This window comes from Gracilinanus agilis, chromosome 5 (assembly GCF_016433145.1).
Source record: "Gracilinanus agilis isolate LMUSP501 chromosome 5, AgileGrace, whole genome shotgun sequence".
In the NCBI taxonomy this organism is placed as follows: Eukaryota; Metazoa; Chordata; class Mammalia; order Didelphimorphia; family Didelphidae; genus Gracilinanus; species Gracilinanus agilis.
Window position 1 is genome coordinate 39,946,310 of NC_058134.1, and position 24,630 is coordinate 39,970,939.

The 24,630-nt window shown below is 41.4% G+C and overlaps 1 protein-coding gene across 1 annotated transcript in view; it reads left to right on the forward strand.

Annotated features, from left to right (window-relative positions):
* The window catches only part of COL6A6 (collagen type VI alpha 6 chain), a 119,069-nt gene extending 95,575 nt beyond the window's left edge, over positions 1-23,494 (forward strand). Inside the window, exons 31-34 of the mRNA XM_044678894.1 lie at positions 5,101-5,197; positions 10,414-11,085; positions 16,683-16,779; positions 22,337-23,494. Of these exons, the coding sequence (XP_044534829.1) occupies positions 5,101-5,197; positions 10,414-11,085; positions 16,683-16,779; positions 22,337-22,505 (1,035 nt within the window). The 3' untranslated portion in view covers positions 22,506-23,494. The remainder of the gene's footprint in view (positions 1-5,100; positions 5,198-10,413; positions 11,086-16,682; positions 16,780-22,336) is intronic.
* Positions 23,495-24,630: the final 1,136 nt, after the last annotated feature.

Consider the following 24,630-nt stretch of genomic DNA (forward strand, 5'->3'; position numbering starts at 1 on the left):
TCCTAGGAGGCAAGTACTACAGGTGTGATTATCACCATTTTACAGATTTGGAGACCGAGGCTCAGAAAGGTCAGGTAATATGACCTCTATCACACAGTAAGTGTCCAAGGCAGGATTCACTCCCGAGGGTTGCCTCCTTCCTGTCGTACTACACTGCCCTGTCCCAGGGCACCAGTCAGCAACGTCCTCTCCATCCCTCCAGTGAAATGGCCTGTTGGCTTCTTAGAAATAGCCAACTATGTTATCAGGCTGAGTAACAGAGCTGTCGGTCACTTCTGAAATAGGGAGGCACTTGTCAAAAGGGAAGACCTTTATTCCTAGATCTGCTTGAGCCCTGCATGTGTCTCTGCAGCCCTGCTGGGTGACAGACAACCACTTATTTTTAGAGGATTTTGCTTGCTCTGCTCTGTGTTCAGAATTCTGCACCAAGGTGAGCCTCTATTTTGGTGAATGTTCTTGCTCAGAAATGGGCTCGTGCTTACATACCTTGATGTCTGTTTTCATTTTGTTGCCTTTTGGCTAATCCGGGGCTAAGAAAGTGTTTCCAGTTAAAAGGCTCTCTCTGACATGGGAGCAAAAGCCAAGATGGCATGGGTGGGAAGCTGGTAGGGCTTCCGAAGCTCAGTTTGAGGTTTTTATAGAGATTTCCTTGGCTTCTGCTATCATTAAAGAATTGCCAATGGCAAACTAATTATCTACTTGGCCTATTTTTAACTTTGCTTGAAGGTACCAACCACTGGATCCCCCCATAGAAGGTGAGCCGGCTCTGTACTGGGACCTAGTTGTGACTTGGTTGCTCCTATGAAGATTAAGTGAATAACTGTAATATTGAAAATGGCAGCATGGAATTCCTGCAAAATACAGGGTCACGCCTCACCCTGGAATTCTGGGCATCACCAGCTTCTTTTTTCTCCTGTCCCTGCTCCATACTTGGCCCCACTGGTCTGCTTCCTCAAACCCAACACTCCCATCTCCCTTGTTTCTGCCTTTGACCTGTCCTCCCAAGCCTGAACGCTTTGACCTCTTAGTTTCTTGTTATGGTCAGTGGTGTCCAATTCCTCATGATTCCATTTAAGCTTTTCTTGGGAAATATTCTGGAATGGTCTGTCATTTCCTTCTCCAGCTCGTTTTACAGATGAGGAAACTGAGGCCAACAGGGTTAAGTGACTTGCTCAAGGTCACTTAGTTAAGTGACTGAGGCCAGAAGATAAGTGTTCCTGTGCCACCTAGCTGCCTCTCACTTTCTTTAGCTCAGCTCAAATCTCACTTTCTGTAAAAGGCCTTTTCCCATCTCCTCATGTCATGTTCTTTGAGCTTACCTTCATCTACTTCTGCCTTTGCTGTCTACTGGCCTAGTTATTTACATGTTGTCTCCCTCCTTGAAGGAAGGGACAATTTTGTGTATTGTTTTGCCTTTCTTTGTATAACCAGGGCTTAACACAATGGAATGCAGTAAGTGCCTAATAATTATCTGTTGAAAAAAAAGCTTTAAAAAATATTTATAGTCATTGCTTATTGATTGACTGATAAAGACCCCATTTTAACATCAAAATACTTCAGAGACCTCCATAGAACTTCATAGGATCACAGACCTAGACCCGAAAGGGTCCCCAGAAATCATCTAATTCAGGCCCCTTATTTTACAGATGAGGAAACTGAGACCCAGGGAAGTTAAATGATTTTCCAATAATCACACAAATAGTAAAGGACCACAGGTGGACTTTGAACCCAGTACCTCTGACTCCAATCAGTGTTCCTTCTCCCTGTAGCTAGCTACATTATTAGTACCCATTGATTGGGAAAATGCATGGTGACATGCTCCTGTGAATCCATTAATAATTTTAAATGAATTTGCATTGTATTAATCACAACAGCATCCACACATATTTAAAAATAGCAACTCGGAGTGCAACATACTGTTTATTCAGGCTCTCCCACTTAATGAAGTGGCTGGTGTTCTGATGGATCTGTAGACCCCTTGCTTTGCTCATCTCATCTGCCACAAGGCGTGTATATAGTCCAGTGCTGGCAGAGAGTAATCACTTAATTAGGTAGTACTCGGGGATTGATTTATACTGAGGGGAAAAGAGGAAACATCCTCTAAAGCAGTGTTTCTCAAACATGGGGTGAGGTAAGAGATGTGTAGACCAGCTACTCCTTCTACTCCTGATTACCAAAATGGTGCCATTTTAAAAATAAAATTTCAATTCTGATGGGCAATTAAGTGGTACAGTGGATGGGACACTGAGCCTAGAGTTAAGATTCCTCTTCCTGGGTTCAAATCTGGCCTCAGACACTGAATAGCTGTGTGACCCTGAGCAAGTCCCTTAATTCTGCCTCAGTTTCCTCATCTATAAAATGACCCGGAGAAGGAAATGGCAAACCACCCCAGCATCTTTGCCTAGAAAACCCCAAATGGGGTCATGAAGAATCAGACACGACTGAAACGACTGAATGACACCCATATCTAATAATAATCGTTTCCATTTAGAAGATCTGTGGCCTCTTAATCCTATAGAGTACTTTGCCTACATGATCTCATTTGATTCCCACGGCAACATTCTTAAGAAGGCAGTAGAGTTAGTCCCCCCCCTTCATTGTTTACAGATTAAAGAAACTGAGGCTTAGAGGAATTAATTGGGTGACTTCCCCAAAGTTAAACAGTGACAAGTAAGTACCAGAGAGGGGACTGAAACTCAGATCTTCTGACTCTAAACCAGGAGTCAACCTGAAAATAATAGAACATGTCTTTAATCAGGAAGAGGGAGATAATGGTCAAAGCTACCACCAAGAGCCACTACTCTGGGATGAGCCCTGGCTTGGGAAAGAGCCCAATAATGGGAATTTCCAGTGAATTGTAGAACTTGGGGTCATTTATACACGTCAGGGAGTATGTGAAAGGAAGGACAACTGACTAGGCCCATAGAGGCTTGGGAAAGAGGATGTAGCCAGAGGCTACGGTGAGTGAGAGAAGCCTAGATACAATTGGGGAAACTAAGAAGACAAAAAGAATTCTTAAGATCTGATTATATCTGCTATCCTATCTAGGGTGATCAGGGGGTACTTCAGAGTTAGGTGCCTTCTTACAAATTCATTTCCTCAGGATTTCTAGGTACAGTCTCCAAGAACTAGGTAAAACCTATTCCTGATTAATTCAGCCTGTTCAGTCTGGGTCAAGGGTTCCTCTAGGGGTCTCTTGAAGAGAGGTTAGCAGGGACAAGGGTCAAACTGGTCGTAGAATCAAGGGTCATAGAACAAGGGTGGCACAGCCAATCCAAAGGAATGACAAAAGCTACACTTTGAGAATCTGGATTGAAATGGAAAAGCATTTATTAAGCAACTACTTGGTGCCAAGCACCGTGCTAAGTGCTAGAGGTAGAAATAGAAAATTGAGAATGTCTTTGCTTCTAATTTGCTCCCTGAAATGAACAGATTCAAACTTCCCAAGATCTCCTTTTTTGTTGTTGTTGAATTTGGAAATTTTTGTCTAATATCTCCTATTTTTATATCCAAGAAGTTAAAGCAAGGTGTGGAAAAATTGCTTTGATTTAGGACTGTTTTCAGAGTACTTGATCAGCGTGTGTTCATATACTATGGGGATCAGAACTTCCTTGAACAGCAGTGACCGTTACAGTAGATAACACTTGTGACTTCTTTCACTGTATCCAGAAACACCAAATAGGGATTTGTAGCTTGGGATACTAGAATGTTTTTTATAAAAATGTTTTGATAGTTGAGTCAGTCTTTTCAGTCATGTCTGACTCTTTGTGATCCCATTTGGGGTTTTCTTGGCAAAGATACTGGAGTGGCTCGCCATTTTCCTTCTCTAGCTCATTTTACAGATGAGGAGACTGAGGCAAAAGGAGTTCATTGACTTGCCCTGAACACAACAATATATGTTATGTGTGTATATATATATATGTATATATATATTAATACATATTAATATATAATGTAATAACACACTTAATAAGTATTTCTTGCATTCACAGGGTTATAGATATAGAGCTGAAAGGATACCTCAGAGTCCATCTTATCTAACTTTCATTTTGTAGATGATAAAACTCAGGTCTAGGATGCCTAGTTAAATGACTTCCCTGCAGTCACACCTGTAGTAAGCATGGGAGATAGGATTTAAACCCCAAACCTCTAAGTCCTAGCACCTGAAATGGACAGCATAAACCACTGTCAGCCATTTAGAGAATAACCCTCTTTATTGTATAATTAGAAAATCTTGAACCCTTGGACTACATCTCCCAGCATCCCTTTCCATTTTCATCCTCACTTTGCATGCTTGCATATTGTATATAGTTTCATGTAACTCCATCTCTCACTCTCTTCTCTCACAAGCGCGGTTGGGTTAGCTGCCTTTTTACTTTCCTCTTTGTTATTTGTTATTATATGTTTTATATATATAATAATAAATTATTATATATATTATATAATATAATAATATTATATATTATATGAATATATAAATATTATATATAATAAAATAAAATAATAATAAATTATAAATTATATTTATTATTATATCTTAAATAACTTTGTTGTTATTGATAAATTTATTAAATATAGTAATTGGAGTATCTGGATATTAGTTTTTAATCTTACATTATCTAAAGTTATTACTAATTTCCTCACTTATGTTCATCACAGCTCTGGTAATTCCCCACAACCCAAAGTCCTCCTATGGTCTCCTCTAACGTTTATATTACCCATTAAGGTTAGAAAAGCACAAATATTATCTCATTTTTTCTTCACAACAACCTGGGTAGTAGATGCTGTTATTATCCCCTTTTTACAGATGGGGAAATAGAAGCAGACATAGAAGCAGGATCCCACTGCTAGTACACGTAGATTTGAACTCGGTTCTTCCTGACTCCAGGTTTTAGTGTGTTGTGCACTATGGTGCCATATGGCGGCCAACATCTCTGACTTGAATCATTATGGCGACCCCGAGGGAAGCAGACAGACCTTTCTAGAGGAAGCACTGGAACAATACTTGGTCTCAGTCCCCAGGGACTTGGTTCCATGGAACTCCGTGCATTGCTAATCACCCCCCCTAAGTTGGATCTCTCTTGGTTTTATTCCCTCTAGATCGATGACACGGGGGCATTTCAGGTGTTAACTATTCCGCCGAGGGCTGACTACAAGCCAGTGTTGAAAAGACTCCAGCAGTGTACATTCTGCTACGGTAAGAGCCATCAAGAGATCCTGAGTCCGTGTGCACTGAGTCACTGTTTGGCGAGGGCAGCGGGAGCTTGGCAGGGATGACACGTGTAACTTGAAGAGAATTTCCCCAGAGCCTTGACCACATTGCAGGCATGGCCTCGCTCTATTTGGCAGCTTGAATCATCTCATGGTGTCTTGGGCCAGGTCCTCCTTCCTTAGAATTCTGCTGGAGACTTTCAGAGGAGGCCAGACATAACCTTGTGATGTTACCAGGAAATGTTTATAGTTTTTAGAAAATCGGTCCTTTATGGTTTCCAGGTTTTTTCCCTGGGGAGCTGTAAATGGGTACCATATACATTTTTATAACCTTAAACCCCTGGACTCTCCAAAATCTGCTTTTCAGATATTCATTGCCTACACTTGTGCTCAGGAATTTTTATTTCTTTGCATCGGTTTAGTAGGGACAGAAAGAAGCAACTCGCAGAATCTGTCTGTCATCCTTTGTTAAATGGAATGTGAAATGTCCCCATTCCCCAAAGATGGATAAAATGGATAAAAAAATGGGTAAATGGATGATGGATAAAAAATATAACCGAAAATCAGAATCTCAGAAAAGCAAAGGACTTCTGGATTCTCGGCCGAATAGGAATTCCCAACAAGAGCTTGAGGCCCTCTAGAAAGAGAACTCACTATTTCCCCAGGCACCCCATTTCATTTTTGATGACTGATTTTAGGGGGGTGGGGTTTCCCCACTATGTCACATCTAAATTGCATTCTCTGTACCTTGTACCCACTTCTCCCGGTCCTTTGCTCTACAGCCAAGTAAAGGAAGTCAAATTCTTCTATATAACAGCTTTCAACTATATGAAGAAAACTTGTTCCTTCTAATTCCAGTGTAAAGAAAAGAAATCACCACATTTGGTTTGGTCTGGTACAGGATATCAAGCCATGAAGAGTAGCTACTACTGGGGATTTAGCGATTGGCCATGAGCAAAGTTCTCTAATTGTCTCTGAATGTCTTCTTTGCCACCAATAACAGAAACATGTTGATGCTTTGTCTCAACCCAATTCAATAAACTTTTATTAAAGAAGCAGGAAGTGCCATACATAATTGCAGAGTTGAATCAAATGTTTGTCAGATAAATAGCACAGCAAAGATGTGGTAAGGTGGTAGAAATAATCATAAGGAAGAGAAAAATACGTCTTAAAAGGTTGAGTCTGTTTGTTTCAGGAATCTCTTTGAAAGCAAAGACTCTTAATTTTCTATTTCTACCTCCAGCACTTAACACAGTGCTTGGCACCAAGTAGGTCCTTAATGAATGCTTTTCCATTCTAATCCACATTTTTTAAATCTTTATCTTCTGTCTTAGAATCAATACTAAGTATTGATTCCAGTTGTAAAGGGTTAGGCAATGGGGGTTAAGTGACTTGCCAAGAGTTACACAGCCAGGAAGTGGGGCCAGATTTAGATCTTGAATCTTAGAATCAATACCATGTATTGGGTCCAAGGCAGAAGAGCAGTAAGGGCTAGGGAATGAGGGTGGAGTCACACACAGCTAGGAAGTGTCTGAGGTTAGATTTGAACCTAAGACCTCCTGTCTCTATGCCTGGCTTTTTATACACTGAGCCAACCCAGCTACTTCCTGAAAATCATTATTATTAAACAATCAGGCATTGGTGTTTTGTTCAGTCGTGTTTGACTCTTTGTTACCCCATTTGGTGTTTTCTTGGCAAAGATACTGGAGTGGTTTGCCATTTCCTTCTCCAGCTCATTTTACAGATGAGGAAACTGAGGCAAACTCAGTTTTGGAGATGTTTGAAAGCAGTTGAGCTCCCACTAAAAGGCTAGAGAGGTAGATGCTATCCTGGATCCCCTCTTGTTCCTTTTATGAACACCTCCATTACCACACTGTGTCGGTATGGTGCAGTTAGGAATCATGACACAGTGTCTAGGGAGGGATTCTGCTGCAATTTCCTTGGCTCAGATCCTTTTTCTCTTTTTTTCTTAGTCTCTCAGGCACAGAATGGAAGATATTTTGGCTGCCGTTTGCAGCAATTAAAATAACCACGCAACTGAACAAATGGACACCCTGCTGTCTCTGAATCTTAGAGACAAGCATCGTAACTGTGCGAGGGAGAGGACTCTCTCTTTAAAATCAGACCATTATACACACTCATAAAACTGCCCTGGATTTCAGCAAAAGAAAGACAATTTGTCTCTAGCCATATCTCTAATCAGTCCAGCCCCAGTACTAATCTGTGGCATTTCCTATTGCACACTCAGCTCCCCACACTCATTCGTCTTTGTCATGGTTTTCCACTACATTCCACCATAGCAACTGCATCCCAGCCATCAAGATGGGTTATATATGGTTTTCCATGCTTTTCTCTTGATGAATGAATGAAGGGAAGACATTTATGACATACTTACTGGGTACTGAGCTCTAAAGCAAAAGATCCCTGACCCTCAAAAAGCATACATTATAGGAGCAAGTAGGTAGGTCAGTTGTTAGAGCATTGGGCCTGAAGGGAGGAGGTCCTGGGTTCAAATCTGGCCTCAGACACTTTCTAGCTCTGTAACCCTGGGCTAGTCACTTAACCTCCATTGCCTAGCCTTTACTGCTCTTCTGCCTTGGAACCAATACCCAGAATTGATTCTAAGATGGAATGTAGGATTTTTTTAAAGCAAACATTATTATAATAAGGGGAAGTCAAACTATAAAGGGGAATTGTGTGGGTCAGGAAAAGGGCATGTACAATTAGGAAATCACAGGAATAATGTGTAGAACCAGAAGAAGAAGGAAGAGGAGGAGGAGGAGGAAAAGGAGGAGGAGGAAGAAGAAATAATATTAATATAACTTTTTAAGGTTTACAAAGTACCAATGATTGTTGTCTCACTTAATCCTACGATAACCTTGTTGATGCTCTCATTATCCCCATTTTGCAGATGAAGAAAATGAGGCTAGGACAAATTACATGATCTGCCCAGGGTTGCACAACTAGTAAGTGTCGAGTGGCAGGATTTTAATTCAGAGCATCCTGAATCCCAAGTCTAACACTCCAGTTATTCTGCTACTTAGTTATCTCAACAGGAGCCATAGGGGAGTTGATTGGCATGCCCTTTCCAGGAACAATGACAACATTGACTTGATTATGGATCTGGGGTCATGCCTATACTGTGCTCCCTAGTCAGGTCAATCTGAATCCCAGGTTGAGTATTCCAGATGTGAGAGGAGTAAATGTCCTGGGAGGATATATTGGAAGAATAAATGACAAGATCCAAAGGGTACCACAACATGCAAAGCGGATGGCAAATAAATGACGAGGGTGGTCCTGATCAACCATCATGTTTTCATCCACCAGACGTTGACTGCCTTCCATGTATGACATAGAGGCAACGTGGTATGAACAGAGATGGTGCTGAGCTTATCAGGCAGCCAAGTGGCACCCTAGTATGTAGAGTATTGGGTCTATAATCAGGAAGACCCAAGTTCAAATCCCACCTCATACAATTCATAACTGTGTGATCCTAGGCAAGTCACTTAACTCATTTGCCTCAGTTTCCTCAATTGAAATTGAGGAATTCCTCAATTTGGAAAATGAGGATAATCACAGCCCTACCTGGCAGGGTTGTTATGAGGATAAAATGAAATAATAATGGTAAAGCACTTAGCACAATGCCTGGCATGTAATAAATGCCATATAATGTTAGCTCCTGTTATTAAATTCTTACTCTGACACTTATTAGCTTCTCTGTGCCTCACACCACTTGGGTCAATGACACAGGAAGAAAGTAGAGGGTAATCATTCATCACAATGGTGGTAGGATTAAATTCACCAGTCTTCTCTCTATTCTTCTCATCCTGGAGTCGATTCTCTCCTTTAAGATGGAGCTCAAGCCCCAACTTCAGCATGAAGCCTTTCTTCCCTTCCTCCTCCCCTCACCAGCTAGTGCCTCCCTGCCAAGGCACTTCATGTATATATTAATAACATGTATCATATTACAACATAATCATGATTATCAACTTGCTATTGATGCTCTCTCTATTTTATGTGTTCTAACTCCCTCACTAGAATGTCCACTCAATACCACTAGAGACAGTTTCATTCTTTTTACTTGTATCTGTGGCATCTAACACAGTGCCAGGCACGTAGTGAGAATTTAATAAATAATTGTCGATTGGCTGATTAAATGGGAAGAGAACCCACAGCAGGAGCTGCCTCGCTCCATGCGATCAGAGGACTTGTTCTAGGCTGTGTTACTGTCATCAGCCACTTCTTGAGCTTCTACTTGGTTTGAACAGCATCTTTGTGTATAAGGAAAGTCTGAATACCCATAATGAATGGTTAGATTAGGGAAAAATAACTCGGTTTTTTTCCTTTTCCCAACATACTTGTTCTCAATGAGAGATGTATATGTTAACAAGGTCTTCATAACTAATGAAAGTCCACAAACACTTGTTGGATTCCTGGGTTTCTATTTGGGAATGCACTCATTCCAAATAAATGGAAATAAAAGTTTAATTGACCAAAGATCATTCTCCTTAAAAAGTGAAGTCAATGAGAAAATGATCTCTCTCGGTGGAAGGACGAGAGGCAGAGGGGGAAGGGGAATGAGCAATTTATTGAGCGTCTATTATGTACAAGACGCTAAATTAATCATCTTACAAATATTGTCTCATTTGATCATTGGCACCATGATTAAAAGATGTCGCTCTAGGCTAAACAGTCAAGCATCTGAAATCTTTACACAGTATCTTGTGTTCTGAGAGAGAACATAATGTAGTGGGTGGAGGGCAAACCTTAGTCTGGAAGACCCAAGTTCAAGTCTTGCCTCTCTCTGACATGTCCTGGCTGAGTGATCTTGAGAAAGTTACTTTCACATTTCAGTGCCTTGAGCTACTCTCTAAAACTAGGATTTGGAATGTGTTTCAGTCACTTTGGTCCACTCTTTGTGACCCCATTTGGGGTTTTCTTGGCAGAGATGCTGGAGTGGTTTGCCATTTCTTTCCTCAGCTCTCTTTATAGATGGGGAAACTGAGACAAACAGAGCTCAGGCAAATTCACCAGCATTTTGGTAATTACTTTTGTTACAAGTTTGGAAGTTCATTATTTATCCAGTTGGGTTCTTTGAGCCTGCTCTATGAAGTTTTGAGATGTCAAAGACCAGAGGCTTTTATTTCCTCTCTTCCACCCCTTTTCAGGTGAATACCAATAACAACCATTCTTTCTTTGCAGACAGATGCAAGCCTGATGTTTCTTGTGAACAGGCTAAACCACCAGCAGCGCCATCATACATAGACGCAGCCTTCCTCTTCCAAGGCTCCCGAGAGGTGGGGGGTGCCGAGTTTGAGGATGTGAAAGTTTTCCTGCAAGCACTGCTGGATAACTTTGAGGTTGCCACTGAGCCCGAGACGTCCGCCGTTGGGGACAGAGTTGCCCTACTGAGCCACGCTCCTCCGGGTTTCGTGCCCAATACTCAATCAAGCCCAGTTAGGATGGAGTTTAATTTCACCACCTACAATAATAAACACCTAATGAAGAGACATGTTGAAGAATCAGTTCAGCAGCTCAATGGGGAAGCTTTCTTGGGTCATGCCCTGCAATGGACGGTGGACAATATCTTCTCAGGGACACCCAACGTGAGAAAAAACCGAGTCATTTTTGTGGTCTCCACTGGAGAAACAAATTATTTGGACAGGAAAGTCTTGAAGAAAGAATCTCTGCGGGCCAAATGTCAAGGCTTTGCCATATTTGTGTTTTCTTTTGGCTTCACACACAATGACGAGGAGCTAGAAGAATTAGCCAGCCACCCCCTCGATCACCACTTGGTCCAACTTGGCCGAATTCACAAAGCAGACCACAGATATGGCGTGAAGTTTGTGAAATCTTTTATAAACTCAGTCAGGCGTAAGTATTTCAATTCTTTCCTCCCTTTGCTTTATAAGTATTTTTAGTATTGATAAAACAGCCCGAGGGGCAGCCACAAACAGCATCATCGCAGAGCATCCTGGGGTGATAAAGTGTGATGGGAATCACAGACTCCTGAACGTTTCACGTCCAACCTCTGGTTCCTGGAGTGGAGAAGGAGCCGTCCCAACTGCTGCACATGCATTTGTACGCCTGAAACAGCGGGATCTGGGAGGGTGGGAGGTTACAGAGTGGAACTGAGTTATGGCCTGGAAACTTCTGCCCTGTAACATTAGCATAGCGCTGTCTTATGGAAAATTATGTTACATCAGTTAACACCAAAAGTAAGGGCCAAGAAGAAATAAACAGTACTTGGTTTGGGGTTTAGTTCAGATCCTCAGGCAACTTTGAAAGTCTTCAGAGGCATTGTTCTGTCCATCAAAATGAAGCACTGCCTCGCAAAAATGCCTCTTGTTTCTTGTGCTGCCAGCAATTACTGAAACTTGACCTCTTAAAAAAGAAACACAAACCATCTTTCTCCACAGGCTTTGCCTCAAAAGAACGACTTCTACATTTAAATATTAGAGCAGGGGATTGTTTAGACTCTTTGGGCAGTCTGGTGAAGCCCGTGAATGGACCCCTTCTCAGAATCATGTTTTTAAATAATTAAAGGAAATAACCAAGCTATTCACAGACCCCTTGGAGAGTCTGTAGGTGTGTGTGAGGCCCTTCAGGGTCCAGAGAGCCAAGTTTAATGACTTAGAGAGTAAAAAAAAAAAAACCTACAGAGAGTGTGACTCAATAAGCTAGAACTCATTAGAATCAGAGGAATTAAGGCTGAACTTTAGGGACTAGACCCAGAATGGCCAACTTGGAAGGGAATATCAAACACTATCTAGCCCAAACCATAAGGGCACCGTCATCTTCTGTAAAGAATCCCCAACAAGTGGTCATCCCATCTCTTTTTGAAGACCTTCACTGAAGGGAAAACCAACTACTCCAAGGGACAGTCCATTCCTCTTTGAGATAGCCTTAAAGATTGAAAGCTTCTCCCTATTTTGTGCTTAGACTTTCCTTTCTCTAGCTTCTACCCACTGATCCTTCTTTGACTCCTTGGGGAGGAACAGAGTAAGTTTAATATTACTCCTCTCCCACTTGGAGAGCCCTACAAGTATCCAAATGTATATCATATTTCTCTAAACTTTCTCTGATCTATCCCTCATTTTCTCAGTAAGGAATCTGAGAACCAGAGAGGGAGAATGATTTACCAGAGACTTAAGAGAGATGGGTGTAGGGAGCAGCTGGGTGGCTCAGTGGATGGAGAGCCAGGCCTAGAGATGGGAGGTCCTAGGTTCAAATCTGGCCTCAGACACTTTCTAGCTGTGTGACCCTGGGCAAGTCACTTAACCCCCATTGCCCAGCCCTTACTGCTCTTCTGCCTTGGAACCAATACACAGTATTGATTCTAAGATGAAAAGTAAGGATTTAGAGAGAGAGAGAGAGAGAGAGAGAGAGAGAGAGAGAGATATGGATGTTGTGGATAGCAAGCTGATCTCCAAGAAAGGAAGACTTGAGTTCAAGTCCTGACTCTGATATATACTGGCAGTATGACTCTAGGCAGGTAACTCAACCTAGCAGTGATCCAGGAAAATTTAATAGGCTATAAGTTGCAGAGAAGATGTTTGCCTGCATTGGCAAGGGGAGTTTTGTCACCTGGGGGTTCTTTGTATCCATGAAATCACATTTAGTTTCCTGATTCTGCAGGAAGAAAGAGAGCCTAAGTTGTTCCTCAGTCTTTTTGTCCTGTGGGCAGGGGTTCCAAGAATATGTGTGTAGCGTTCAACCTTTGGGATAGCTATGAGGAAATGGGAACTTCACAGGCAATCGAGAGAATCCGATTTAGCTAAAACAGAAGGGTCTGAAATTGTATTGGACAAGTCGGTGCCTCTGCATGGCTAGCATCCACCACATGTGGAAAAGACACTCAATAACTTAGCCTTCAGATCAGAAGACATCCCTACGTCATTAGGGCAGTAGTTGTGTAAATGTTGAGCTCCACAAGCCATCCCCACAAAGAGAAGGAATAGAACCAAAGTGATTTAATGTAAGAAAGATATATATGAAAATGATTTGCTTCTCTTTGGAGAGAAAAGCATAAGAATCGCACCTCCACCAATCTGGAGGTCAAACTTCTGGCACCTTCAGCCCTCTGGAAGGTGAGCTATGAGTCTGGAAGGGAGAAAAGCCTTTATGCTAAGAAACAATAACACAAATTCAGTACATTGTTATCTAAGGCTGAGCCTTACTAACTCTTAATATACAATTCTAAGTGTTGGTCAATCAAAAAAGCATTTATGAAGGTCTAAGAGTGTTCTATGTATGCCCTGTGAGCTAGGGGCTGGGGTGTCAAGATAGGCAGGACCAGTCCGTGTCCTCAAGAAGCACAGTGGATAGAGTCCTGGGCCTGGAATCAAGAAGACCCAAGTTCAAATCCAGCCTCAGACCCTAGCTGTGTGACCCTGGGTGAGTCACTTAACCTGTTTGCCTCAGTTTCCTCATATGTAAAATGGAATAATAACATAGCACTTACCTCTCAGGTGAAGACAAGATGACTGCAAACCATTTAGCACAGAACCTGACATATAGTAAATGCTATATAAATGTTAGCCATGATGATGGGGAATAGCATTTAAATAACTAGGTAACCTGCAAAATTTAAACAGGGTAAATGAAGGCAATTTTAAAGAGAAGGTATTGTGGTTAGGTTGATAAAGACTGGGAAAAGACTCCTGTAAAAGGGGAAATTTGAAGGAAGTCAGGGACACTATAAAAAATAAAATGAATATATAAAGATAACTTTAAAATTATTATGGGTTTTTAAAGATTTATTAGTAGCCACTAGGAAAATAACGCTACATGCCATGCTAGCTTAAGCAGTTTAAGTAGCCCGCCTTTTCCAGCTGCAGCATGCCACCAGGAAGGAAGATAGGAAGCAAAGAGAGAGAATAACACCAGCCCCTCAGTTTCATCCTCACATCTACCTCATTGTGTAAGGACAGAAAGCCAGTGGGCTTATGGGAAATGTAGTTCAAGGACCCCAAAATTTCCAATAACACAACACTAAGGTGGGAGGTGAAAAGAATGAACTTTCCAGGCATGGGAAAGAGTAGATGGAAAGGTAGAGAAAGGATGGATGTTCTGCTCAAGGAAGAACAAGAAGACTGATGTAAGCTGGATCAAAGAGTGTATGGAAAAGAATGAAAAATAGGAAGGAGTCAAGGAATGGAAAATTTGCAACGTCAGAGCATTTTATGTTGGATCTTGGACAGTATAGGGAGCCCCTGGAGCTCCCTGAGGGTGAGGCATGAGTAGACATAAGCTTTAGAAAAATCACCTTAGCAATTGAGTGGAGGTGGACAGGAGCAGGGAAATATTGAAGGCAAGCAGACCTCTTAGAATGCTATGTAGTAGTCATCTAGGCAAGAGGCGATGAAGGCTCAAACTAGGTTTCTACTTTTGAGTAGAGGGAAGGGGACATATATGAAAGAGATTGTGAAGGTGGAAATGACAAGATGTGGCAATGGTTTAGATGCCTAGGGTGAGAGTGAGAACTTGAGGATGACTTCAAAGTTTCAATCTGAATATCTGGAAGACTAGTAGAGCCCTGAACAATAATAGGGCAGTTGGGAAGATGGTAAGGTTTGGGGGGGCAGGCTTTGGCAGTAATGAGTTCTGTTGGGAACATGCTGAATTTGACCTCTAGTTTAATATTTTCAAGAAGCAGTCAAAGATGTGTGATTGTAGCTCAGTAGAGTTTGTTGAATCATTTTTCCATCTTGTCTGACTCTTCATGACCCTATTTGGGGTTTTCTTGGCAAATATTCTCAAGTGGTTTGCCATTTCCTTCTCCAGCTCATTTTCCAGATGAGGAAACTGAGGCTAACAAAGTTAAGTGACTTGCCCAGGTGAGGCTGGACTTGAACTCAGGAAAATGAGTCTTTCTGACTCTAAGCCCTATCTACCACACCACCAGGTGCCCCAACAGAGAGATTCGGGCTGAATATCCATAAGAATCTGGTAATCATCTATATGAAGATAATAATTGAACCCCTTAGGAACTGATGAGATCACCAAGTAATGTAGTATAATATGAAAAGAGAAGGGGGCACCTACAGTTAGTGATATGATTGAAGGAAGATTCAGCAAAGGAAACTGAGAAGTGAACCATTTGGTACAAGGCAAACCAGGAGAGAAAAAGGTCACAGAAATCTATCTGGGGAAAAAGTGTCCAGATGGAGGTGTTTGACTGTTTAGAATGATGCTTTAGAGAGATCAAGAAGGATAAGGATTGAGAAAAGGTCATTTGATTTGGCAGTTAAGAGACAATTGTTCACTCCAATAACTTTGGAAAGGGTAATTTCATTCTGATCCTGCACAACAGGGGAAAAAATGCAAAAATCTCCCCCAGATTAGTTCACTCAGAGAGCAGATCCTTGTTTCATTAGATTGCTCCTTTCATTTACATTTTTGGTTTGCCTTCTCAATGGGATTAGCATCCAAGTGAAACTTACTGGGAAAGTTACTGAGATCTCATTTATGGTCTAAAGAAAAATTGCTACTAGCTTTGAAGCCAGAAAGTCCTGGGTTGGAATCTGGCCCCTGCCTCTTGTTTACTAGTTAAAGACATATAATCTAGCAGATAAAAAGTGCTGGCCTCATATCCCATCACCAGTATTTACCAAGCGTGTGAATGTGATGACCAAATGACTTAATTTCTTAGCACTGCAGATCTGAAAACAAAGTTAGCTCTTATCAGTGTCCAGGGTAGAGAATGCCATTTGGATGTCTAGGTAAAGCATTAAGGATAGCAATTCCCATTGGGTAGAAAAAAAATCTCTAATTGGATTACTAAGGCAAAACTCACCCAAAATCTAATTCTGAAGCATCTGTTTATTAGTTATCTGTGTTCTGAGGCAAACAATGCGTGTTCATGAATCAGGATTCTGGGAGCTGATGCAGCAGTTGATGTAGCTGCCCCATTCTCAGGATGCACCCCTAAGCCTAGCCTCTTTATCCAGCAGTGAGGAGCATCTGCCAATCTGCCATGGGGATGGACTCCCTCAGCCTCTGATATTGGAGTCCTTCCAGAAAGTCCAGCAGGACGCCTCTGGTCTTTAGAGACGATTGTTGAAGCTCTTGAGACACATGGGGTGGGGGGGATACAATAGGGAGGGGATTTAGACAGTGAGGGAATTCGGACACCAGTGTTTTATGGCTAGGCAGGTGTGGATGGCTTATGCTACCTTTTTTGTGGTCCTGCATCTGGCCATAAATTCTTCTTACCCAGAGGCCTTTGACAGTGGAGTCACTTAGCATTAATGGCAGCAAATCAGCATTAACACAGATGGATTTTTCTGTATACACAAATGAGTCTACTGGGAAATTTAATTTAGAACATATTTTACTACGCTGATCATTGTCTGTTTCTGTAATAGGTAATGAGAAGTGGAAAGGCCTACATTAAATGGAGTATAGATTTGCAATCGTGTTGACAGAAAAATACGTGTGAACCTAACGACAACCTGCTCTCTTCTTAGGTGCCATCAACAAATATCCACCAATAAACTTCAAAGCAAAATGCAGTAAACTCAACTCTCCAGATCCAAAGCAGCTATCAAGACCACAATACCCCATGTAAGTTGGAGCATCACTCATGTGTTTGATGGACCAAGCAATTGGATTTCATCATTATAAAAATATTTCCAGGGAGGCAGCTAGGTGGCTCAGTGGATAGAAAGTCAGGTTCTGAGTTCAAATTTGGCCTCAGACACTTTTCCTAGCTGTGTGATCCTGGGCACATCATTTGATCCCCATTGCCTAGCCCTTACTGCTCTTCTGGCTTGGAACCAATGCACAGTATTGAGTCTAAGATGGAAGGTAAAGGTTTTAAAAATAAGTAAAAAGTATCTACAGTTGTCCCTTCTGCACATGATTGTATATGCCTTAGGAAACAAATTCAGGGGCAGCTGGGTGGCTCAGTGGATTGAGAGCCAGGCTTAGAGACAAGAGGCCCTAATTTCAACTCTGATCTCAGATACTTTCTAGCTGTGTGACTCTAGGCAAGTCACTTAACTCCAGTTGCCTAGCCCTTGCCTCTTTTCTGCCTTAGAATCTATACTTAATATTGATTTTAAGACAGAAGGAAAGAGTTTAAAGAAGAAAAACAGTTGGGATTTGTAGGAGAGAGACACTAGTGTGCTCCTATAATTGGAATTTCTTTGCAAACATACATCTCTCAAAAATCAGCTAATAAGTCATATTGTGCTTTAAGGCTTTATTTTCTACATCTATAAAATGAAATGCTTCTCAGGCCCCTTCTAGGTCTAGTTCTATGATGCTAAACTCCACAGTGTGCTGTCCAGACATCATTTCTTTTAATTCTCCTAAGTAGGTAATATACGTATCTTTGAGGGCACCTCGATGGCGCAATGGGTAGCGTGCCAGGCCTGGAGTCTAGAAGAGTCATCTTCCCGAGTTCCCAACTCTTTTCTAAGAGTCGGATACAACTGAAATTCCTGAAGGAAGGCTAGAAATTATTCTCCCCACTTTGCAAAGGAGGATGCAGAAGCTCAGGGAGTCACACAACTATTAAGTGCCAAAGAGGAAGCTTGAGCCCATCCATCCCCAGTTCTGTCTAACAAGTCATGTTGCCTGTGGATCTGCTAGACATTCCATACCAGGACGAATCTCCCCTTTATGAATCGTGGCCATTCCTTGACCATTGATGAGGATTTGGAAATGAATTCCATCAAGTTAGGGGTGTTCAGCTTTTATTTCTCATGGCTCTTCAGCCTTGTTTTAAGCCCAGAGAAAACTTGTAACTGTCCAAATGAGAATCAGGGCTTAGTGCAGACAAAGCCACTGGGGAACTGTCCAGCAGCAAATAGCTCCTGAAGTCTAACATTTAAAAGACCTGAAAAATTAGCCTAATAACTCCCTTACACTGTCGATTCTCCCTTTATACTGGAGTGATAAGACTATCATTTGACTGGCACAGGCTGGGCACTTACAGTAGATGCTACAATAAGGTGGGTTGTACCCATAGGACCACCTCATTAGGTGATGAGTTTTATCCTGGTTTCTTGGGCTCAAAAGAAGTGAGTAGTCTGTTCAATCATGTTCCAGTCATGTCTGACTCTTCTTGACTCCATTTGGGGTATTCTTGGCAAAGATCCTGGAGTGGTTGGCCATTACCTTCTCTAGCTCATTTGACAGATGAGGAAACTGAGGCAAACAGGGTGAAATGATTAGTAGCCCAGGTTCTGAGGTCAGATGTGAACTCGGGAAGATGAGTCTTCTTGATTCTAGGCTCAACGATCTATCCACAGAACCATCTCGCTGGCCCTGTGAAGGTATCCCATGAGACAATTTATAAAGTTAAAAATGCATTCAAACCCCTTGTTTTCTCCATTTTGGAGGTAGCCTAGATAACTAGCTGTCATCAATTTTAGAAGGGAAATGTTTGTTTATTTGTTTCCCCTTCTCCAAATTGCACCAAGGATGTCATGGGTATTTCCTTTGAGACAGGATGGCAACTCCTGTAGGTTTCTGAAATGATGGCATTTCTATAAAGTTGAGAGGGCACTAAGGAATTTAGACAGGAAGTCAATGACATTATTTATAAGATTTCTCACAGTTTATGTTGGCTGGACCTTGTCATACTGTCTCTTGGCATCCAATAAATTCAACAAAAGATAAGCCCACAGAGCTTTCCCTCGTCTCCATTAGTTGTATTATGCCTAGGAAACGTGAGTGGAAAGGCAGCACATTGGAACACTAAAGACTGCCCGAGATGAAAATACCAGCTGTGTATGGGGAACATGGCAGGCAGCGAAGATGTCTTTGCAGTTCCTCAGGACAGCTTGAGTGAAAACTGGCTCATTCCTTCTGGGCTTTTTTGAGGTATTGGGGAAAGATAGATAGCATTTGTCAGATCAGGGGGAAAATAAAGGAAGCTTGTCATATCATGAATAACCAAGAAACGGGGACAGCTAGGTGGCTCCGTAGATTGAGAGTCAGGCCTAGAAATGGGAAGTCTTAAGTTCAAAAGACACTTTTCCTAGCTGTGTGACCCTGGGCAAGTCATTTGGCCCCCACTGCCCAGCCTTTACTGCTCTTCTGCCTTGGAACCAATGCTCAGTATCGATTCTAAGATGCAAGGTAAGGTTTTTTAAAAAAGAAATAAAAAGTATTTACAGTTGTCCCTTCTGCACATGATTATATGTGCTTTAGACAACAAATTCAGGGGCAGGTAGGTGGTTCAGTGGATTGAGAGCCAGGCGTGGAGACACTGGCCTCTATCCACACAACTTCCCTACTTGTGTGACCCTGGGCAAGTCACTTAATCCCCATTGCCTAGCCCTTGCCCCTCCACTCCATTGGAACCAATACTCAGTATTGATTCAAAGATGGAAGGTAAGCGTTTGAAAAAACAAACAACCAAGGAGAGAGACAGATGGCCAGGCTAGACTAAAGCCTTGAGGTACATAACCCCAGAAATTTGTCCAATCCACAATAAAACAACTGAGGCAGAGCTCACAGCCAGTAACTATTTATTAGAGGGACCTGGCACCCTCCAACAAGCAGAATCCCAGAACTGCCCCACAGTCTGAGACCCCTTCCTTCTCCAGAATACAGCTTTATTGCCTTCGGTGTCCAGCTCATCCTAATAGGCTTGGTTGGTCCAAGCATCAACGCATTATCCCTTTGGTGGACTCCAAACTCTTAGCACATCTCCTCATTATGTGGCTACCAAACAGTAAGGGGGGCACCAACTCATCTACTCTACCTTTAAGATACGCACTTAAACAAGGGTTTCAGGGCAGCCCAGGGTAGTCCAGTGGCAGACCCTGCACTGTGTTAAGGAGAAATTCTGGGAAGAAAATAAGGTGACAATAAAATTTTCTGGGAAGAAAATGAGGTGCAGGGTGGCCACTCTGCAGTTCTATTTTGTCACCTTATTTTCTTCCCAGAATTTCCTCTTAACAACTGATACCATTTGCTATTACATCAAGCCTCTGGTCTAGGTGGCCAGACCTGCCTGACATGGGTCACGAGGGCAGGGATACAGGATGGAGGGACTCTTTATGTATCATGAAACTTTCCCCTGAAGCTCGTGACATCTCTTTGGAAGCCCCCTTCAAGTGAGGCTCTCAAGTTAAGAGTTTAACATAGAGTTTTATGAGAAAAGACATTTTTAGAAACGATTTAACTCTGAGTTATAACAAGTTGCATCTGATTATTGTTGGTCAATAATAAGGAACTAATCACTGTCCCTATGGAATCCCATCAAACAGGATAATCCTGATTAGGAGTAATCATAGGGATAAAATTATTGATTGAAGATGGGCCGGGATCTACTAAAATAGGGTGAGAGCCAGATTATTTCTCCCAGGGAAGAGCCCAGTCAGCCTAGAGATAAGAAAGTTCGGGTGTTCACACCAGGAAAGGGCTTCTGTTGGGCCTTAAAGTATCTGGGGGACTTGGAATCAAAATCATTTAATTGCAAAAAGTGGTTGTTAACCAACGACTCTAAGAAAATTATATCTGCCGCAAAGCTACTTTCAGTTGTCTGGGAGAAGCTGAAAGAGGAGATGATATTCTGTATGTATAATTCTGATAATGGGCAAAATCTCTTCTTTAATATATGCAGGCTATAGAGACACTGACATGCACAATTCAGTACACCTCCTCTAAGCTTCCCTAATCCTTCCTGGCCTCATTGATCTGACATTTTTAAATTTTTTTTTTAATCTGGCATTTCTAATATTTATTTCCCAGCTTTTTTAATATTTCATTTTTTCCAATGAGCAAGCATTTTTTTCTCTCTCTCTCTTCAATTTAATAACAACAAAAAGACCAAAAGGGACAGATAGCACCAAGGGATAGAATGCCAGGCCTGGATTCAAGGAGGAGCTGGGTTCAAACCTGGCTTTAGACACTGTAGTATACAGGATTGGGGTGATATAGTTTACTACAACACTTCTTAGCTGTGTAATCCTGGGCAAGTCACTCAACTGTCTAGTCCTTACCATTCTCCCCTCCTAGAATAGAGGTAAGCCAGAACGTAAGAGTTATTTTCTTTTTTTAATAACCTTATAACAAATATTCTTTGTCAAACAAAGCAAATTCCCTTATTGATCTTGCCCAAAAATATCTCGTGCACTTTGAGCCTAATGCCTCTGTCCATAGGTAGGTAAAGATGCTTCTTCATTCTTTTGAGCTTGTGGTTTCTTCTTGCATTGATTAGAGTTCTAAAGCCAATCAGTTTTTCTCTGTAATGATGAGTTCTAGATCTACTTGCTTTTCTCTGCCTTGGTTTATATGGGTTTTTTCAGGAACTTTCATTTTAGGGGGCCTAATAGGCCATTACATTCACATACCAATAATTCCCAAATACTTAGGCATCCTCTAGTGGGTTTTTTAAATATATATATATAATATAAAATATATGATATATATTTAAATATTAAGAATATATTTAAATATTTTACATATATATATATACACAAGAGCTATTTTTTAACATGAGCCTTTAAAAAAAAATCCTTACTTTCTGCCTTAGTACTGTTCAAGACAGAGGAGCAGTAAGAGCTAGGTAACGGGGGTTGAGTGACTTGCCCAGAGTCACACAGCTAGGAAGTCAGATCAGATTTGAACCCAGGAACTCCCATTTCTAGGCTTAGCTCTCTATCCTCTGAGCCACTTCACTGCCTCAACATGAGTCTTTTTCATTTTTTTCCTTTTCTCCACCAAACATTTTCCAAGAGGTTATAATTTGGAAACTAGATTGTTCAGAGTTTTGTGTCTCTTTATACCCATTGTACACCTATTGGTGGAGTTAATAAAAGAATGAATTGTCTGGAGCCCAGGCTCCCATGTGCCAGGTACATAAGGCTAATAGCATAGAAATTGGGCAGATATAGAACTTTCAAAAATATATGTAAGTAAAAATGAAAAATGGGGAAAAGAGAAGTCTCTTCCCTGAATCAGCTTTCTCGTGTGCAAAATGGGGAGACCATACTGGACTAGAGAAGCTCCAAGGTTCCTCCTGGGGGTAAGTCTAGGATCTTAAGTTAAAAGGCACAAAATAATTTCAGAAAGTGGAGGAACCGTTCCATTTTTATTTGTCATTTGAATAAAATGATCTATCTTCACATTCTAATGTGTTTTCCATTTTTCTCTTCTATAGCCTGGCTCGTTCTGGACCCTTTGAAGCGAAGTTTCTATCCAAAAAACCTCTCTCAAGAGTCGTACGGGGTAGTGCTGTTTGGAACCCCAAAAAGTTTATGGGGAATAAATCCCATCCCCTTAAAGCTAGAAGCAAGGCGCCCCCCTTTGTTCCCAAGACTCGTCTTTAAGAAGCTGCCAAGGGCAACATCAGTCAGTGTTGGGTAATGGTGTGGCAGATCGTGTTTACAGGGCCAACTGGAGAAACAGAAGTGACTTCATGTTTGCGTGGGGATGCGTTGCCTGAATTTGATGAATGATTACCGAGTGATGCTGACCATGGCGTACTGCTGACCCGTCTCATCTGTACACTGTATGGTAGCGTTTAGGTCGCTAGAAGCCAGACCATTTCTAGAATCTAAGACCAAAGTTTCTAATACCGTGATAAAGTGGAAGATCAAACAATCAAAGGTGCTGTTTTGAGGTCTTATTTAAGTATATTGAAAAGTCTGATGCCTACAGATTGTAGAATGGGAGCCGTGTACGGCGTATAGGATGTATCTACGTGTGTTCGTGGCAGTGGTGTTAGTCTTTTACAAACTACACACTCCAGTCTGATTTATATAACCCAGCTTGCCTTCTCCACTTAAAACTATTTCATGCTCAAAAATGCATTTTGCTGTTGTTGGTGCTTTCCACACCATCTGTCTTTTCCCTTACGCACCCAGTACCAGTGGTCCTTGTCCAGCAGCACCAGCAGCATTTTCTTTCTGAAGACTTTCTCAGAAAACCAACAAATTTAAGTCTTTTTTTCCCCTGCCTTTTCACCTGGATTCATGTCATTTACTGACTCCAGAGATCAGGATGTGCTTCACCTTGGCCTTCCCTTTGGTTTATTCCCATTCATCAACCCAAGTGGGTGTGGGCAGTCTATAACACATGAGCCAGATTTCTTCTCCACACCTCGTCCTTTCACCTGCAAGAGGAGCCCCGCCACACCACAAGTTCTGCCCATCTCACTCAGGCAAAACTACAGACCCAGCTTCTGCAGACTTGAGGGGACCAAGAGCTCCAAGGAGTTTTATGTAATATTCATACTCGGGTGTTAAAGGGGAAAAGACAAATTAAATGCATTGGAAAGCATATCTCTAGTCATTCTGGTTTATTGGGTTGGTTTTTCCCCAAGATAGGTGGGTTAAAAAAAATGATACCAGTTCAGATTGTCAAATGTGAGAAAAATCTTCACTGAATTCTTTTTTTAGACAAGTTCTGGTTGATTAAAATTTTTTGTTAACTTAAGCAGAAAAGGGTTTTTTGGTTCAACTCTAGTTGCTCTAGGCTGTATTTGTGCTTTGGTAAATAAAAGGATCTTTTTTGTTGAGGTTCCTTCTTAATACCTATCATTCTGAGTATGAATTCTTCTTGTATCAGACTGTAGGTGTTCAAGATATGAGATTGGCCTGTGTGTACAAGCTCTAGAACCTAAGGTGGAAGTTAATTAAAAAAAAAAAATAAACAACTGTCTACTTGATTGTTTGGATTTTATTTTTTTTTAACAACTTTCCTCTCTCACCTTAAAGTGAAATACTAGGGGGGTAAAACAGGCGAGTTAATTGAAGGTTCCAATCAATGGAGCTCCAGTTCATTAAAGTTTTATTTAGTGACCAGGGAACCAAGTGAAGGCAGGTCTGGTTTGTCACTAGGGTGAAACACTCCCCCTGAAAAAAATGAATTAGTAGTCCATGACCTAGTCCACGACTCTTACAGGGTAGTGAGTCAGACTTTCTGGACTAAGCAATACATAGATGTAATTCAAAAGCACAACCAGATGTGGCTTAAGAGATAACATCCTTCCTTTCTCTACATTTTCTCATCTCCACCTCCAAAAAATATATATGAAAATACATGTATGCGTAAATGTATGGGTATATATGTATTAATATATTCATCAGTCTCTTGAATTTTTCTCCCAGACCTTTCTACAAGATGTACTGTCTTGTGGTAATACATCCAATGGCATCTAGCAGCAACAACCAGAAGTATGTTACTGGTAAGTTTATGAGCACCAGCTTTCTCAGAAAACCAGCAAATTTAAGTCGAAATCTTCCATAAATACAGGTGAAAAGGCAGGGGGGAAAAACACTTTTCAGGAAAAGAATATCAAAGACAAGCTGAATATTTTGGAAACTGCTCCCTGTTGTGGTTTATGAATAAATTAAATCCTACATAAAACATTCTTCCTTCCCCAGGCTCTGTGCTAATTTTAATTAGCAGAAACCCCATAAACATGTCTAACAGGGCTTTTAAGGAGATTGT